Source organism: Podospora bellae-mahoneyi, chromosome 7 (assembly GCF_035222275.1).
Source record: "Podospora bellae-mahoneyi strain CBS 112042 chromosome 7, whole genome shotgun sequence".
In the NCBI taxonomy this organism is placed as follows: Eukaryota; Fungi; Ascomycota; class Sordariomycetes; order Sordariales; family Podosporaceae; genus Podospora; species Podospora bellae-mahoneyi.
In genome coordinates, this window is record NC_085886.1 from 827,979 (window position 1) to 845,422 (window position 17,444).

General features: G+C 52.4%; 8 protein-coding genes across 8 annotated transcripts; 3 read left to right on the forward strand and 5 right to left on the reverse strand.

Annotated features, from left to right (window-relative positions):
• Positions 1 to 569: 569 nt before the first annotated feature.
• Positions 570 to 1,878, reverse strand: TFC7 (C6 zinc cluster transcription factor-like protein; the record flags this gene model as incomplete). Its single annotated transcript, XM_062881815.1, has 3 exons — positions 570 to 693; positions 761 to 1,566; positions 1,843 to 1,878. 3 exons carry the CDS (start codon positions 1,876 to 1,878, stop codon positions 570 to 572), a joined length of 966 nt encoding a protein of 321 aa, XP_062728001.1.
• Positions 1,879 to 3,262: 1,384 nt separating this feature from the next.
• Positions 3,263 to 5,954, reverse strand: QC761_702240 (uncharacterized protein; the record flags this gene model as incomplete). Its single annotated transcript, XM_062881814.1, has 4 exons — positions 3,263 to 3,275; positions 3,448 to 3,654; positions 3,820 to 3,957; positions 4,150 to 5,954. 4 exons carry the CDS (start codon positions 5,952 to 5,954, stop codon positions 3,263 to 3,265), a joined length of 2,163 nt encoding a protein of 720 aa, XP_062728002.1.
• Positions 4,141 to 8,969, forward strand: QC761_702230 (uncharacterized protein; the record flags this gene model as incomplete). Its single annotated transcript, XM_062881813.1, has 4 exons — positions 4,141 to 6,586; positions 6,652 to 7,410; positions 7,477 to 7,619; positions 7,678 to 8,969. The coding sequence occupies exons 1-4, from the start codon at positions 6,564 to 6,566 to the stop codon at positions 8,967 to 8,969; spliced, it is 2,217 nt and encodes a 738-aa protein (XP_062728003.1). The 5' UTR covers positions 4,141 to 6,563.
• An 867-nt stretch (positions 8,970 to 9,836) lies between these two features.
• Positions 9,837 to 10,610, reverse strand: QC761_0104040 (uncharacterized protein; the record flags this gene model as incomplete). Its single annotated transcript, XM_062873150.1, has 1 exon — positions 9,837 to 10,610. One exon carries the CDS (start codon positions 10,608 to 10,610, stop codon positions 9,837 to 9,839), a length of 774 nt encoding a protein of 257 aa, XP_062728004.1.
• QC761_0104050 (uncharacterized protein) lies at positions 10,023 to 10,644 on the forward strand (the record flags this gene model as incomplete). The annotated part of the gene is made up of 3 exons (XM_062873151.1): positions 10,023 to 10,263; positions 10,432 to 10,521; positions 10,616 to 10,644. 3 exons carry the CDS (start codon positions 10,023 to 10,025, stop codon positions 10,642 to 10,644), a joined length of 360 nt encoding a protein of 119 aa, XP_062728005.1.
• A 1,112-nt stretch (positions 10,645 to 11,756) lies between these two features.
• Positions 11,757 to 12,368, reverse strand: QC761_702225 (uncharacterized protein; the record flags this gene model as incomplete). Its single annotated transcript, XM_062881812.1, has 2 exons — positions 11,757 to 12,024; positions 12,061 to 12,368. 2 exons carry the CDS (start codon positions 12,366 to 12,368, stop codon positions 11,757 to 11,759), a joined length of 576 nt encoding a protein of 191 aa, XP_062728006.1.
• A 1,068-nt stretch (positions 12,369 to 13,436) lies between these two features.
• Positions 13,437 to 14,267, forward strand: QC761_702224 (uncharacterized protein; the record flags this gene model as incomplete). Its single annotated transcript, XM_062881811.1, has 1 exon — positions 13,437 to 14,267. One exon carries the CDS (start codon positions 13,437 to 13,439, stop codon positions 14,265 to 14,267), a length of 831 nt encoding a protein of 276 aa, XP_062728007.1.
• Positions 14,268 to 14,390: 123 nt separating this feature from the next.
• Positions 14,391 to 17,116, reverse strand: ADE13 (adenylosuccinase ade13; the record flags this gene model as incomplete). Its single annotated transcript, XM_062881810.1, has 6 exons — positions 14,391 to 15,750; positions 15,800 to 16,345; positions 16,399 to 16,541; positions 16,655 to 16,706; positions 16,772 to 17,026; positions 17,093 to 17,116. 6 exons carry the CDS (start codon positions 17,114 to 17,116, stop codon positions 15,322 to 15,324), a joined length of 1,449 nt encoding a protein of 482 aa, XP_062728008.1. The 3' UTR covers positions 14,391 to 15,321.
• Positions 17,117 to 17,444: the final 328 nt, after the last annotated feature.

The window sequence follows — 17,444 nt, forward strand, 5'->3', positions numbered from 1 at the left end:
TCACTTGTTTTGCTGGCTTGCCCCTCTGCCTCTACCTGATTCAGGAACGAGCGTCTAGAAGGTAGATACTCGAAACAATGACCATTCTGTTCTGAGGCCTGTCTCACATCAACAAACCAAGCTGTCCACTGTCTCACAAGCGGGGTATTTTATGACGAGGAAAATGACCTCTCACTCTGCTCCTCGGCCAGCCCAACACGCCAAGCCGAGTTGCAGACGCCACCATTGACGTAACTCGATGGCCCCGCAGACGGATAGATCTGGTGCTCCCCAGAGGGGGGCTTGAACTAGGGATGGTAACACCGCAGCTGTCACATTTTGGTTTCCTGGTACGCATATATCATAGTAATCATAGTGTTGACGATAGCACACTCCTCGCAACAGAAAATATGAACATGAGGACATGGTGTTGTTCAATTGTTTGTTGTTGTCTCATACTGGGAGAAAAGGGAGGAGGTTCTCGTCTGTGCGCTGAAAATCACTGCCTCCATGTAGGGAGGAAACAGTCAGCCAGTATGGACAGGATATGAAGCTGACTTCGCAGAGTACCAGGAGCAAAGCAACGAGTATCAAAGCTTTCCCCGATTTGTCGACCCACCCCCTCTGCCCTCGACAACCACTCCCAGCTGTCCAGCATCGAGCATGCTTTGTCCCGAAGCAGTACCAAGGAACGACTCGTCTCCAGAAAAGCGCCTATCACAATAGTATAGTCAGCATTGGGGCTCTGCAGCTTAGCAACATGATATGTCGAGATCCTTACCAGCCTCGCTCCTCCCCTAGTGAAAGATGACTGCAGTCACTATTGAGCTCACACATCCACCCCCCACCAACGCCCCGACCACCTCTCCAGGCGAGATCCTTGTGACGATCTGCAGCGTGTGCAGCAGAGGCCCCTGACGAGGTTGCAATGCCATCGCCGTCACACTTAACTGTCCCGGATACCGTTCCCGCGGGGGATGCCCGTCGCCTGTAGACACTCAACCCGCAGGTGAAGGCCCGAAAGTCCTCAGTGTCGATGCTCTCCGGCATGTCACCAGTCAACACTCGGCCCAAAGCGATTATGGTGGCAGCATGTGAGCAGAGCAGAACGGCACGCACGCCCTCTCTGTCGCACTGAGCAATGAGCTCGTCCATGGTCCTGGCGACTCGGTCATGCAGCTCATCAACACCCTCTCCCATGCGGGTCGGCGTTACTAGCGGTCTGTACTCTTCGTCGAGCAGGCCCGGGAACAGCGGCCTAAGAATTTCATGGGACGCTGGGACCGGGTGCTCAAAGTTGGCTGCTCCATACCACTCACCCAGACCAGTCTCGCCCCTTATGGACAGGCGCTTGTCAGTGACGATGGCCTTACGCACAAAGGGTTCGACTGTCTGAAGACATCGGTAGTATAGACTGGAATAGACGCGCTCAATGGGCGGCTCTGCCTTCAACAGCCGCTCGCCGAGCTCCCTCGCTTGATCAACGCCATGGGATGTCAGAGCCGGATCAGCCGCTCCGCCAGTTGGCGACCGTAGGGTCGCTGTGTAGGTGCCAGTGGCGTGATCAACGAGCCAGTTTGATCTGAACTGATAATTGGATGTCAGCATTTCCACCACACTAGTGCACAACACCGCAAAAGATGGTCATGATGCTAGCTAGGCCACCCTGGGGTCTCGAGCATCCCTTGATCTGCAAGTGCCAGCCACGAGCTTCAATCAATCAATTAAGAAGAGTCAAGACAACGGACGGGTAAGGGTCTCTGACGATGCGTGGAAAAAGAAGCACAAAAAGGAAATTCATCAACGTCAAACAAAAACAGTCGACATGACAGAACTGAGCGAGAAGAAAAACTTCACACTTACCCCATGACGGGCCACGTAGATCACCTCCAGTGGCATGATGTAGACGAATGCAGGGACAGATGGGGGAAATAAATGTGAGTGAGTGTATGCCTAAGCTAGTTAGGGTTCTTTCTGCTTTCTTTTATTTTTTTCTCCAGGTCACGAACCGACTCAAGGTGGTCCGAAACTTTGGGGGGGGGAAAATAACACATGAAAAGATCAGCAAACCGTTCGTCTCAAATTCATTCGACCGCACACAATCCATTCTCGTTTTTTTTGTTGCTGCGTACGCACTGACGGACGCAAGAAATTTTGCAAAACAGTACACACACAGCAAGGAGATTAGGGGGATTGCCACAAGAGGATTGGCGCGCGGAAAAGACCGTTCATAATAATGGGACACGCAGGTTCCACACGTTTTTTCTCTGTCTTGAAGGGTTTTGTTTGGATGAAAATAGGGGATGTGATTTCGGTGTCTGTGTGTTTTTGTTCCCCTTAACTTTTTTAAAGGGTTGAGATGGCAGGAACCAGGACGATCAGGGTCCTTGTTGTCAGCCATCACTGGCATATCACTGGCATGTGGCATGTGTAGTTACTGTGTATGGTGTTGATCTTGGGGTTGCAATGCACCTTGTCATCTCGATCAAGGGCAACCGCTGGTTGGTTCCACAGATAACGGATGAGATACCCTGTTCCCAATACATTGGGCACAGGCAGGCAGGTTGGGCTACATAGATCTGACGACAGCGATTTGGGATTTGGGAAGGAAAAGAGGAGAAATGGGAGGAGGGTGTGCACCTTTGAAAGGGGGAGTGAGTTGATAGGTAGGAGTATAAAACCCCCTGGGCGTAAGTGTATGTAAAGGGTGTATGAACGGGGTGTGTGGGAGCGAACTCTTTCTTGGGACTTTTCAGGACTTTCCCCAATCTGGACAGCCCCAAAAATTGCAGTCCAGACACTGGTCTTTTTGAGACGAAAAAATGCTCGTCCAGAAACAGACAGACTGAAAAAAGTTGAGAAACAAAACAGAGACAAGGGAAACGGCACTCCCGTGACACTCCCGTTTATGACAATGACAACTTTGACTCAGGGTTACAGTCAAGAGAAAGGGACTGAAAGGGTGTGCTGTTTGTGATAAGGAGGAGGGCAAAGATCTCGATGACTGGAACATGGACTGAGGTAGGTGAGGGGAAGGAGGAGAGAGGTCAGGCAGGAAACGGCAAAAGAGGAAGAAGCTACGGAAGTTTAATTTACTTACACAAGTGTATTTTAGGTAGTACCTTTTAGTCTGAAAGGTTCCCGTGTACAGTACTAAGACTGGACTGGATTGACTGGATGGGTGTTGTCGGCTGTGGTTTGCTGAGATCGGGTATGCCCTGTGATATTGAATGGGTGACGTTTTCAAAGTCTTCAGAGCAGAAGAATAGCGGTGATGGATAATTCAGATTTTGCCACTGCAAAATGTGAGGCAATCTTGAATTAGCAGTGTTGTGTCGAGTTGTGTAAGTTATTGCGTGCGCATGTATTGTGTGCTCTATGTGCTGTATATGCACGCAGTTTATGCAGGTTCTCTCGTCTATCCCGTTGTTCAGTGGTTGTGCTCTGCTATGTTGTGTGTATACATACATTGGGTATATGCAGTATATATGACCTGTAAGAAAACCAGAGCCGAAGCCGAGTGCCGTGCCCTCCCTCGTTTCTTGAAGGTTCGCTGTTGTATGAGGTGGTGTAGGGTGGTGTGGGTGTGTCTTGTCGGGACCGGTCCCGTGCCGGAAGATTTTGTCCTTTTGTGGCTTGCGGTAGTGAAGCTGTGATGAAACGGGAAGTTTAATTCTGCAAGACAGTTTTGAAGGTTTGACAGCACTCTTCTCTGGAGAATCTGAGAAACAAGTCTGGAATCACTTCTCCGTGGAGAGTCGAGGGGAGTTTGAGATCCGAACAATGGCGGGGAGCCGAGGCACGCTTGTGAGATGTGCAAGTGGCTCATATAACCCTAACCCTATGTAATCCGGTGATATGTCTCCGGTAGATGGGATGAAAGCGAGGAAGTAGGGGTCGCAGGCGTTCATGCACACCTGCAATTGACCGAAACATGACGATTCCGAGAGCAGTGCGGCTGGAGCCTCCATTCCAACCCTTTTCTCAGCTGTTTGGTAAATGGTGGTGCCAACACTTCAGCTTTCACGGCAGGCAACTGCAGGGCGGGTGTGCAAAAGCATTTCGTGATCTTCAGCTTTGATATTGTCGGTAAGGCGAGAACCAACTTGTAAAAATCATCAAATTCGGTGTATAGATAGTAATAGTTTGAGCATAGGTAAAATGAGTTACCTCTGCCGCAGCTCCTTCTCGTGCTCCACCCAGAAGTTGGCACACTGCCTATGCCCCCAGAACTCGATCCACCACTCACCGAAACTGTCTTCAACTTCATAGTCCACCTTGGCGACCCGTTCATCTCGCTTCAGTCCGCAGACAACGCATGCTTTTGGGGCGGTTGGTACATTCTTTACCGCGGTGACAGCCATGTTTGTAGCAAGCTCGGGAATCTTGAGGTTTTCATGATGAGCACTGTTCATTGCCGCGACAACGCCCCGTAGCCTACCGACTTGCTTCTTCCAAACCTCGATGACCTCGGCTACTTCTTGCTCTTCACGGATAGACTGAGTCTTATCTATACCGGCCAGTTTCATGCCTGGTTTCCCGCCTGCAACCGCAGCAGAGATGGTCATGCTTTGTGATAGGAACTTGTCCCTGTGCCAACGCTGCTTCCGACCTGCTATTAATCTTGACACGACCGTGGCTAAAGCTAGGTAGCCTTTAATGAAAAAGAGGGTCTGGGCGGAGCCGATGATCCGTTGGTAGCCTGGGGAGGTGGTTGATAGAGTAAGGAGAGGTTTGAGAAGGGTCGTTGTGGCAAGATCGAGTAGTTGAGGACAAAGTGAGAGAAGAACCGAAGGTGGAGGAATGTTGGTCGGGGGAGGACCGCGAGGTTCGTGTGATGGCGTTGGTGGTGCCGGTGGATTGCTATGTTGAGGGGCCTTTTCTTCTGTTGCTCCCCAGTCTTGCCATTCCCACTCTGAATTTGTCGTTGGGGCTGGGGCTGGCTTGGATTTCGAGGTTGTCTTGATTTGGGGCTGTGAAGCTGGTTTGATGGCGGGTTTTGTGGTGGTATCTGGGATGTCTTTGAACTCCTCCCACTTGTTGCCAAAGCCGCCACCAACCTCAGGCCATGCTGTAATAGGAGATGGCGAAGCTTGATTCACTTCCTGGATGTTGCGTACTCCTGTGGGCGGTTTTACTTGAAGTTCCTTCACAAGATCGGGCTTGCGGTCATGAAAAGATGATCCGTAGGGTGACTTTGGTGCCTTCGGGTAAGCTGAAGGACTCCCCTGGAAAGCCGCGTTGGAAAGAGACAACCCCGGAGGTGCTTTCTTAGATGATGGGGCCGGGTCCACGTCTAGCCCAAGCAAGTCGTCTGGAGGTTTTGCGGTGGTGGGCTCTATTACAGGGGCAGGCACAGCCTCAAAATCACCAAAGTCATCCTCATTGATGTCCCCATTCTCCGCTTCAAAATCGGCATCAAAGAGCACATCACGGTCCGGGTTTCTCTTCGGTTTATGCGAGTCCTCCAGTCCAAGGTTGAACAGTTGATTGCCCATCAAGTCCATGGTCGATGCCCTGGTGACACGGGTTCTAGATGGTGGGCTGGTGATATTTGTCAGTGGAGCCGGAGGCTGTGGCGGATCGGCTGGCTTCGTTGCAGCCTCAAAGTCCCCCCAGTCATCTTCATCCTCCTGGTCATCTTGTCCTGCTGTGGATGTTTTTGGAGGCGCTTGTGTTGTCGTACTCTGGCGTTGGAAGCCCCCCGATCCACCCAAATCACCCCAGACATTGCTGTTATTGGTCTGAGGATGACCGAACTGAGCTGACGCAAAAGAGCTTCCTTGTGTCGGTGCCAGCTGCTGAATAGGCGGCCATGGTGCGGATTGCTGGCTAATTTGAGCTTGCGTTTGCGGTTGAGCCGGTGAAGCGAAGTCCAAAAAGGAGAGGGAGTCCTGAGCTGGCTTTGGCTGTTGCTGCTGAGGTGCTGTGCTTGATGGCGTGTCTGCGAAAGCCGCAAAGAGATCGGCCGACATTATCAAAGTTTATCCTTATGTGGTTTCTTCATACAAAATCTAAAGTGTAAGGTAGTTGTCGTTGGGGTGGCTGTTGGACGTCACTTCGAAGGACAGGGTTAGAAGAGGCTCGAAGATTGGCGAGGTGGGGCTCACTGACAGGATCGCTGCAAGGTCCCCTCTCTGGACCCTGGTATCTCGAAAGCTTAAACAACAGATGGTGGGAGAAATTGATGACTCACGGCTTTATCGTGATATCTTCTCAAGATGAGGCTCTTCGAGTCTCTTGGTTGGGCAGCCTGGAGTTATCTCTGCAACAGGTTCAGAGTTCACGAATTGGATGGCCAACGATGCGGCGACGTCCAGACAGGAGGCTTGGGAACAGGGGGCTGATATCCATGCCATGCGCCACATGATTGGCTGGGAAATGTGCCCCACATTCAGCTACCACTGACAACGTTCCTTGTGCTCACCACCAGGATCATTACCCTTGTTTCCTACACATGATGAATAGCTCACGAGTTTTATGATACATATAAAAGAGCCTTGCCATTGAAGCCATCTCAAAAGACGTCCAAAAAACAAGTAGACGGATGTTGGGAAGCTTGAAGAGCATGTTGAGCGTGCATTATGAGGTCACCAGCCGAAACAAAGTAAGACCCACTCTCCCCCTCTCGAGTCTCGAGTCCATTTATCACTAACACATAACTAACCACAGATTGAGGTGGGAGGAGACATTCAAGCATGGGACCAGGATATCTGACCTCCAACGGGCCATCAAATTCAACGGTCCAGAGAGTCCATGCGTAGCTGGCCTACGCTCTCTCTGTTGGAAGGGCTTCCTGCTATTCCCGCACGCTCCCGCTGAAGAATGGCCTCAACTTTTGCGCCAACTTCGAGACTCATATGATACCCTGTGCGAACAGCATCTCAAATTTATCAGGCACCCCGAACAACTAGCCGCCCTATCCTTCGATCCCCTTGCAGACGATCCCGACTCTCCTTGGATCACTGTGCGCAAAGATGAAGCCATCCGCGCCGAGATCCAGCAAGATGTCTCGCGGCTTCCCGACGATCCATTCTACCACCAGGAGGTCATTCAGACCATGATTCTGGATATCCTGTTCCTCTACTGCAAACTCAACCCTTCCGCCGGCGGGTACCGTCAGGGAATGCACGAGTTACTTGCGCCAATTGTCTATTTCGTTGCGCAGGACTCGGTGGACGGCAAGCAGTCTTCAACGGTTGATACTCTCGATCCTACGATAGTGGAATTGTTGGACGCTTCTCAGGTCGAGCATGACTCCTTTGCCTTGTTCTCCAAGGTTATGGACCGTGCTGGCGCTTTTTACGAGGTTGAGCAAAACACAATCGTCGAAAAAAGCAAATACATCCATGAAGTTGCCTTGCTCAAAATTGATGAGGAACTTGCGAACCATTTGCGAGACATTGAAGTTCTGCCGCAAATATTCTTGATGTAAGTGTTTCTATTCCTCACATAGAAATCTCGGACAGTGACCCCATTGACCAGGCTACCTTGTAGACGATGGATACGCCTCCTTTTTGGAAGAGAGTTTCCCTTTGAACAAACCATGATATTATGGGATGCCATCTTTGCCTTTGATCCCAACTTGGAGATGATAGATCTCATATGCGTAGCTATGCTTCTCAGGATCAGATGGACGCGTATGTCAACCTTTTAAGCACGCGTGGCATTGTCATAGCTAACCATACCCTATATCAGTCCTCGAAGCTGATTACTCGGTGGCACTTCAGCTGCTTCTGAAATATCCAGCCCCTCCACCACCGCACGGTCCTCACACCTTTGTCGACGATGCTTTATATTTGCAGAAACACTTTGATGCCACGGGCGGTGTCGCACTAATCACGAAATACAGCGGTAGACTGCCTGCGGCAGCATCAGTGGCATCAACACCAACCTCGACCCCTGCACGGTCATCCACCCCATCATTTTCAGGCTTTGGTTCACTCCGACAAAGAACTCTCGGTACCAGGTCACCGTTATCTTCCACGACAAAACTCTTGCAGCAACCGGGTGGTGTGGAGGCTATCCTGCGCGGTGCTGCCAAAAATGTCATTGAGAAAAGCGAAAAACTCGGACTTAACGATGCTGTCCGTGACGCTGTTGGGGAAATACGTCGCAACATGCAAGGCTTTCAAGAGTCTCGAAGTTCGCCCAGAATCAACAGATCACTGTTTCCCGGAAACACTCTGGCTGTTTCCATTTGGGAGCAGAGGAATCGTCAGTTAGCAATCATGTTGGAAGAGTCAATCACAAACCTCAAACAGCTGGTGGCCTCTGACTTTGAGGGCGACAAGCAGAAACAGCTCGAGACAGTGGAACTTGCCACGGCCAAGATCCAGTACGTGAAGGCCTGCTTGGAGGATTCCACGCTGGATTTGCCGGAGGAAGAACCTCCGACGCTGGCAACATTGAGCATTTCCACCCTCCCCGAAATCAGATCGCCGACGGTTGCGTTGGATACCACACCGGTGGTTATGACATCATCCGCCGTTGAAGAAGCCAGAAGTTCACTCTCGTCGCCGGCTTCATCGGATAGAAGCAAGCAGCTGTCGTCGGTGCCGGAGGAGCCACATGTTGAACCTGTTGCGGAGGAAATGGTTGACAAGATGGATACTGATCCACCAGAAAGAAAACAAACACCACCGCCACCAGCCCCAGCCCCTGTCCCCAACCCAGAACCGTCGCCTTCTGTTGGACAGACCCCTGCAACTAGCCCGACCCCTAAGGAGCGCCCGAAAGGACCGATACCTACACGGTCAACCTTGGCTCAGTCCTCTTTTGCGTGGATGTTGGAGCCAGACACTACAGTATCAGCTGCTCGGTCGCCGCCGAGTAGGCCTCTGAGCAGCAGTGGAAAGAAGAAGCACAACCCCAGCCGGGAAAAGAACGCGTTCTTGTTTGGAGAAGTGGTTCCGAGTGATGGAGCGGCAGGGGAAAGGACAGTATCACCAGACGAGATCTTTGGACTGCAGCCGATCAGGAAGGGCTGAGTTTGACAATGTCGGCTCAACTTCTCTTATAGACTGGTGTACCTAGCAGTTTTTATATCTCGACAGACCCAGCAAAATTCTCGCCGACATGGGGATCCCCTCTCTGTGGCCTTTCTTCCTTTTTAGTTCTCGTCCTTCTCTCCTTACCATGCCGTTCAGGGAAGCACAAGGAGAGCAGAGAGAGCGGTGAGAGCATTGAGAGCAGCGAGATCATTGAGAGAGCAGCGAGAGCAGTGATGGCACTACTACACGACCACAGCTCCCCACGAGGATATACAAATGGCGTGTTCTCCTTTACCACAGTAAGAACTTGGGGGTCCGCGGCAGGATCTTGCGGGGAAAAGGATCCCTGGCTCACCGTCAGAAGAAGAAGACCTTTCTCGGCCACTGCGGGATGGATGTGTTGGGCGCCAGTGTCGTTTGGAAGTCGCAGATATCCGAAAGCGTGATACCGCTGTCCGGGTGGGGGACGACTCGGCGGTTTTCCCAGATGTACCGACCGGTGTATTTGGTCGGGAGGGTGGTGGTGGTGTGTGTTGATTCTGAGCATGGGCACGGCCAGGTGGTGTCTTCGCTGGAGAAGCAGTATTCGATGGGGGATTTTTGGTAGGCGGCGCCGGGGCCGGTCGTGAGGATTTCGTTTCGGAAGGGGGAGTGTGTTGCCAGCTTCAAGCGAGATGACGTGGGCGGGGAATTCAGATCCTCCTGATAAGCAGATATCGTACCTGAAATCGTGAAGCTTGTTCCTCGTGTTCTCCATGGTACGAGGCCGCCACCGGATAACTCTAAAAAGCCACTTCCGGCCTATTTAACTCACTGGCCTGTCACCAGGAGGAGTGCTGCTCGTGAGAGTCCCTCCGAATAAAGTCAGGTGAACCGAATGTCCGCATCTATGTCCCGTGCAGGACGACCAAAGGGCTTCCACCCAGGTATCGTCATGCGGAGCTCCCTGAAAGTCTCCATCAACGCCTCATCCAAATCGTCTTCATCAAACTCCCATCTCTTTTCGGCGCGCCATTCATCCCACTTGGCCCACCGTTTCCTGCCGCCATCATGCACGAGCCAAAAGGTCTCAATGTGCCCAAAATCAAACTCCATGGCAGGGCTGTGCCAGCCTGCCTCCCAGGAGGACCTATCAAAAGGAGAGTCGACGTCGTCCAGCAAAAGTTCAACCTCCTTGACACTTTTCAGCTTGTCAATAAGCTCAAACAAGAAGTTCGAGACATATCCCTTCAAGCAGGGAACCGCCAGCCGCTTCGGCATCAACATCGTGGCAATATGATCAAGAACGACTGTGTGCAGTGAGTCTTCCAAAACCAATGTGTCAAGCTCCCAGTTAGCCCAGGTGTATTTTCTGTGCGAGGAGGATTCTTGACTATCGTTGGGGGGGGTGCAATCTAGGTACATTTTGTGATACACGGGGGGGTGACCAGAGGTTAAGAAGCTTCGTGCCTCGCTGCAGGTGTGCAGCGGTGCTGGAATCGGGGGTGGGCCGACGGCTGTGTCGTAGGTCTTGGAGGCACGGAGGGCGCGCAGTCTGGCGGGGGAGGCGGTGAGTTCCCATATCTCCAAACGGATTTCGAAAGGAAGAAGGGGGAAGTGATGAAAGGTTTGGAGGTTGGCGGCTGATTTTGTTGTCATTTTAGATCGCTATCCCACTGCGTATGTGTGGTGATGAAGGGTGAGTACGGGTGGGTTTGGGATGGAATGGCAGAGAGTTCCATTCCATCTTTTAGGCAGCTGCCTTCGTTGCCTGTCGCCTTGCCAATATCTCATAGGCGGCCCATAACATCATGGGATATACACTACTATCAAGTCTCCGTGGTCTCCAACGGCACGAACGGCCCAGTCTTGATAATCTTATCCGGATAAGTACTCCTCCTCTCCTCCCGCCACTGATCCAGCCACTCATCCCACCTATCCCATCTAACTCCATCACCGCCATTCTCGGCATCAATCCCCAAGCAAGTTCCGTTCCCCGCCTCCCCCCCTCGCAAGCGACGTAAACCACCCTCAAGTTGTAGAAATACCTGTGCATATGGCGTAAGTATGTACCCGTACGTTGGCTGGGGGTTCAAGCCCCGCCCCTCAACATCGTCCTCCCAGCCCAATGTCAACCTCAGCGTCTTGAACCGCAGACGATAGTGGATGAATCTCTTGAGGTCAGATTTGCCTATTGAGAGGCTGTCAAGCTCCCAGCTTACCCACATATACCGATCGTAATCCACGTGACGGCCCCAACCGTGCACCTGTCCGGGACTCTCTGTTTCACGAGGGAGACATGCCGAAAACTCTCGCTGATACACGGGATGTGACCCCCGAGCGAGGGCATTGCGGGCTTCGCTGCAGGTGTGAAGGGGGGCCGGGATGGGGGTCAGGCCGGTGATGAGGGCTGGGTACCACGGTCAGGAGTCCTCGCTGTTGGGTTGGGCGTCGGGGTTGTTTTTGTTTGTGATGCGTACTTCCACTGTGCGAGGGGAGGCGGTAAAACGCCAGATCTCGGCGCTGAGTTCGAAGGGAAGATGGGGAAACAGGTGGAAGGTGGTGGTGGTGGTGGTGGGGTTTGGTGATGGGTGTTCCATTGTGGTTTACAGGTGTGTAGGTCGTGTAATAATATCCTTGGTGAATGTAGGGGCGATGTTTCCGAGTGCCTAGGTGCCCCTCAGTTCACGATACGACACTAATGTCTTGCTTATCATTTGATCCCTTACAGTAGCGACTACCTGGCTATCCACCTGTTTCCCTCTGTCTGGAATACGGCCAGGACTTCACGGCGCCCAGTCCTCATCAACCATTACTCCCACCACTCTTTGATGCCCTCATCGTTGTCTTCATGTTCACGTCATTGATATCAGGCATGCGATATCCCTTGGCTCTCAAATCCAGCAGGCTAATTTCCTCAACTTTCCCCCACTGACTCAAGGGCCACGTGGTATGGCGTACCACCGCATTTTCGGCGCCGCAAGGCCATAAGGGATCGTAGCACGCAGGCGCCAACCTAAACTCACTCGCTTCGTAGCAGGTGATGCAGATCGTTTTTACCTTCTCGAAAGCACTTAGTTTCCAAAGCTATTTGATTTCAGCTGCGCACATTGGACCACCCGGTATTGAAAACTGGAGATGCTTCACAAGGGGTGCGAAGGAGGCGTAACTGGGAAATCCGCAATCAAAACCACTGTTCCACCTCAACTCCTTGGTGTCGAGGATGTCGATCTCCCAATTGATACACACATAGCGGCGCTGCCCAGTATCTCCTTCGAACTCGTTAACGAAGGCGAGTTCAGAGCCAGCCGCTGCATAGCCGGCCCTCATCAGCTCCCCGCGGGACTCGCGGCACACTTGCAAGACCGGAGGGGTCGAAGTTGGGGTGAGGATGGTGAGTGAGATACGGAGTTGCATCGGCGGGGGGTTCGCGTCGATAGGGGCTTGGAGGGGCTGGACGACGAGACCAAAACTTGCCGCAGACTTCGAAGTAAACGGTGCGAGGCTGGATGGTCAGACGCCAGATGTGAGCGCAGAGTTCGGCGGGGAGGCGAGAAAAGTAACGGAATTCTGGCTCCGGTTGGTGTTTCTTCGGTCCCCCCAGTTTCTTCGGGTTGTTCGCGTTCTTCTCCTGGTTTCTACCCCTTTTTCTTTTGGCTGTTGTATCGGTTTGAAAAGAGAGGACTGGTGATTGTTGCAAGGCAAAGTGTGTAAGGACACAGGATGGACCAAGATACCTTGACTGTGGTTGCCCACAGAAGGCAGCAGCGAAGCTCTCCACGTGCCCCAGGTCCACCTGTATCTCCGAAAAAGGAGGAAATACTCCAGACATAAGAATGATCAGCCAAGCACTCAAGTGCTGGAAGATGAAAAGGCGGAAGGTGAAAAAAGCTATACGACAAGAGGGAAAGAGCAATCAATGATACGAGCGGCTTCCGAAAGACGACATTGTGAGGTGTATTTTGTGGGGGAAGGAGCGAGAAGTGAACAAGATTAAGGGAAGGAGCCTCCAAGTCAGCAAAACTCAAGGGAAGGAGCGATAGAGGTAGAAAATGTGATGGGAAAGAGCGAAGATTAGGTCTCATCATGGAACCATAAAAACCGTCTACACCAGCGCTCCGGACATCAGAGCTGCATGAACATGCAACGCGGGGAACGGGACGGCTGATAGAAGAAAACCTCTTGACTTCTGTGGTCGAGGTTCCTGAGATTTCTGGCGGCTAAAGTCTTCCCCGAATACACGCATCTCGTAGAAAGAAAGCAGACTGCCGGGATGTCTGTACGTGGACGGCCGCGTCATGTCGATCAGGTCTTGTTTGTTCATGAGAGGCTTTTGATAGTGAAAACCCCTAATCTCATTCTTCTTCTCTAGTCCTCCTTTTGCAGGCATTTACTCACGCCATGATCTTGTAGCTTTGACCATGAAACTCAACCCACAAAGCATCATGCCAGCAGTATAACCCACCACCAAACCATCCAACCAAAATGTTGCCCTCCTCACCATCCCTCCTCCTCCTCCTCCTCCTCCTCACGGCTCTCCTCCTCCTCCTCCCCCTAACCACCGCCCAAACCACCACCCCTCCGACTCCTACAGCCCCCCCAACCCCAACCGTCACCACAATCATCTCCCTCTTCTACCTCAACGACCGCGCCCACGACGACTTCCCCCGGCCCTACACCCCCACCCCGCACGCCATCCCCGGCCGTGTAATCGCCACCGACTCCCTCCTCAACTTAACAACCTACATCGTAACCAAAACCCAATCCTTCCCCGGCCGGCGCCGCCCCCCCTTTGAAAATAACCCACCCCCCTGGGCCAAAACCCTCACCTCACCCCCTTCATCCCTCCCAACACCATGGTGGCGCCCAGATTTTGGTGACAGGAACGGCACAGGCCAACCGATTACCATCACCCAGGGCCCCTCAACATTCATGTTTACTGGTTCGAGGGGATGGAAAAAGGGGCAGAGTGTGGTTAATCGGTGTAGTTTGGGTGGGACGACAGAGGCGGTTTGTAATTTGACGCATGTGGGGAGCGCGTGGTATACGGGGGATAGGGAGTGGGAAGGGGAGTATTCGACTTATAGTTATACGTGGACGGAGGGGGATAGGTTTGGGTTTGTGGGGGTTACTGTTACTGCTGGGGGGGAGATGTTGAGTGAAGAGAATGGGGGTGATGATGGGGTGGGGACGACGGGGAAGGGGGCTGGCGTGAGGTCTGCTAATGGGGGGGTTGGCAGGAGGGGGGTGAATGGGGGGGTGATGATGGGGTGGGTGGTTTGGGTGGTGATGGGGTTGTTAGGGGGGTTATCATAGCGAATGGATTTAGAACAAAAAAAAAACGAGGGTTGGCAAAAGTTGATTGTATTTGGAGTAAAGTATGTGTGTTGTTGAGATGAAGACTGAGGTCTTGTTTTCGAAGGGAATTGTATAGGCAAACTGGCTGACATGGTTGTTTATTTAACGTTGTAAACAAAAGTCCTCAAAACCCTCACTACAGTTGAAAACCGCTATGAACGACAAGAAGCTGTGGGGAAAGCCCTTTGTCTGTTGACGACAGCCCCTTCCTCAATCCTGTTCCTTGTGTGTGGCCTCATCCGACTGGGGACTCGCAATTGACCGTATTTCCCAGATCTGCACCCGCAGGTTCCGAACCTCCATCACCTTCTCCAACCCCAGCGTCTTCCCCCTCCCCTTCAAAACCCTATACAGGTCCGTATCCTTCCGAATCTTATCAAATACCGTCAAAATCTTCCCCGCATACGCAGGAGGAAACCTCATTCCCAATCCCGTCTCAACCTCCGTTCCAAACCTCCAATACTCATCCTCCGCCGAAATAACATGAAACTTCATCTCGAATTCCCCCCAAAACTTCCGATAGTCATCCACCTCCCGAATAATATGAAAGCTCGTCAAGATTAGCAAACCTCTGCCCCTCGAGGAAGTCCTGTCCCACTTAAACTTCAACTTCTGCACAAACCTCTCATACGGCAACACCGCCCGCTCAAACGCGCGCTTGTCGTCCCCGACGGAGATGATGCCCCTCTCCCAGTTAAACCAGATATACCTCTGCTCCAGCGGCCAAGGCTTCCACTCCGGCTCCAACGCCGGTAATCCCAGCTCGACCCGCTTCTCCCTCTCTTCCTTCTCCAGCCTGAGCTGCGTTTGAGACTTGAGACGTTGTTCGTCCTTGCCGGGCCTACGGAATCGGCCCCGATGAGGACGTAGAGGTATCAAGCGAAATAGCCCCACTTATACTGGCTAAAGACACGGTGCTTATAATAAGTTTTAATTCATTTTGCCTACCCATTTTATTACCCCCAAAGTTCATGATATACATTTGTCCAGACCCCAAATCCAGACAGATCCTCTAAATAGAAAGCTGAGCAGTAGAAGCCTTATCCAGCGACTCCTTGTAGTTGGCCAACTTAGCGGCGACCTCGCCGTTGCAGTAATCCTCGACAATCTTGGGGCAGTTGCCGATAAACAGCTTGGGGTCGACAAGGCTGTCGATATCGCCCCAGACGGGACGGAAGAACTCGGTCTTCTTGATGCGCTCGAGAAGGTCGTTGCGGCCACCCTGCTGCTTGACGACATCGGAAGCCTGGTGGGAGAGGACACGGACCTCCTCGTGGGCCTCCTGTCTGGAAACACCGTGGGTGGCGAGCTTCATGAGGATGGACTCGGTGGCCATGAAGGGGAGCTCCTGGTCGATGCGGGAGCGGATGACGCTTGGGTAGAGGACAATGCCGTTGGTAACATTGTCCAAGGCAAGGAGGATGGAGTCGGCAAGGAGGAACTGTCAAAGTTAGCCATGGTAACCAAGATGCACCGAACCCAAAACATACCATCTCGGGGATATCCATGCGGCGGATGGCGCTGTCATCAAGAGTTCTCTCAAACCACTGAGTCTCAAAAGTGGCAGTAAAGTCGGCAGGCAGACGGGCCAGCTTGCGGCCAAGAGCAGTGATACGCTCCGATCTCATGGGGTTTCTCTTGTAAGCCATGGCGGAGCTGCCAATCTGGCTCTTCTCAAAAGGCTCCTCCATCTCCTTCAGGTTGGCCAAATGTCTGATGTCGGAGCAGATGCGCTGGGCAGTAGCACCAAGAGCGCAGACAGCGTTGGCGACTCTGAGATCGACCTTGCGGGTGTAGGTTTGGGTGGAGATGGGGTAGGCAGAAGGGAAGCCAGCCTTTTTGCAGAGGATCTCGTTGAGTTGGACAATCTTGTCGGCGTTGCCCTCGAAGAGCTCCAAGAAGGTAGCCTGGGAACCGGTGGTGCCCTGGGCGCCACGGAACTGAAGTCTGTCACGGACAGTCTCGATGTCCTCGAGGTCCATCATCAGCTCCTGGATCCACTGGGCAGCACGCTTGCCAACGGTGATGAGCTGGGCCTGTTTGTAGTGTCAGTTACAGCCCAGTTTTGATCCCTTTAGAGAATACTGACAGGCTGGTAGTGAGTGAAACCGAGGGTAGGCAAGTCCTTGTACTTGAGGGCAAACACCTGCAAGTTCTGGATAACCTTAGCGAGCTTGGGAAGAATGAGGTCCAAAGCCTTCTTCTGGAAGATGAGATCGGCATTGTCGGTCACTGTTGATGTTAGTTCCCTTTTTCACTCTTCTTCTCATTGCCAGTCCTCCAAAACTATTCCATCTCCCCAACCACATCCACCCCCAACCGAAAGAGCAAAAATCAAAACTCACCATAACAACTCGTAGCCCCCAAATGGATATGTCCAGCAGCCTTTGGCGCATCCTATACCTCCCCCCATTAACATCATCCCCCTTTCCCCTCCCCCCTTCCCCTCTCGAGTTACTTACCTCACCATAAGCATGCACATGCGCCATCACATCATGCCTAAACTTGGCCTCATACTCCCTCGCCTTGTCAAACGCCTCATCGCTCACCCTCACATTTTCCCTCATCTCCCGGATCGCATCCTCGGGGATCGGCAAGCCCAGCTCCCTCTCCGCCTCGGCAAGCCAAACCCAGAGCTGGCGCCAGGTTGACGCACGCTCCCGGGCAGAGAAGATGGTCATCATCTCTTGGGAGGCGTAGCGGGTGCTGAGGGGGGTCTTGAAAGTTTGCGTTAGTACATCATGTCATGGCAGGAATGAGAGAGTTGGGAGGGGAGAACATACGACATATTTATCGTAGCTGGACATTTTGGCGGTTGGTGTCTTTCTCTTCTTCTCACTTCTAAAGATTGATAATGAGAAATAAGACGATATGAGAATGAGGCTCAAAAAGATAATAAAAGCTCAGCTCATACACAAGAAAAAAAAAGGAGGGGCACTCTCTCGGAACTTTTTTTTCCTAGCTACCAAGCAGCTGCGGTAAATCGCGGGGGAGGGGCAGAGGCAGCGTCACCGGCAACTGCTCCAGCTAGTCAGTGGGGTCCGCTACTTGCAAATGTCATGTCCCCCCGCTGTCGGCCACCCCACATTGAAGCTTGTCTGACAGCCATGACAGCTTCCGTGGGGGTGGACATGG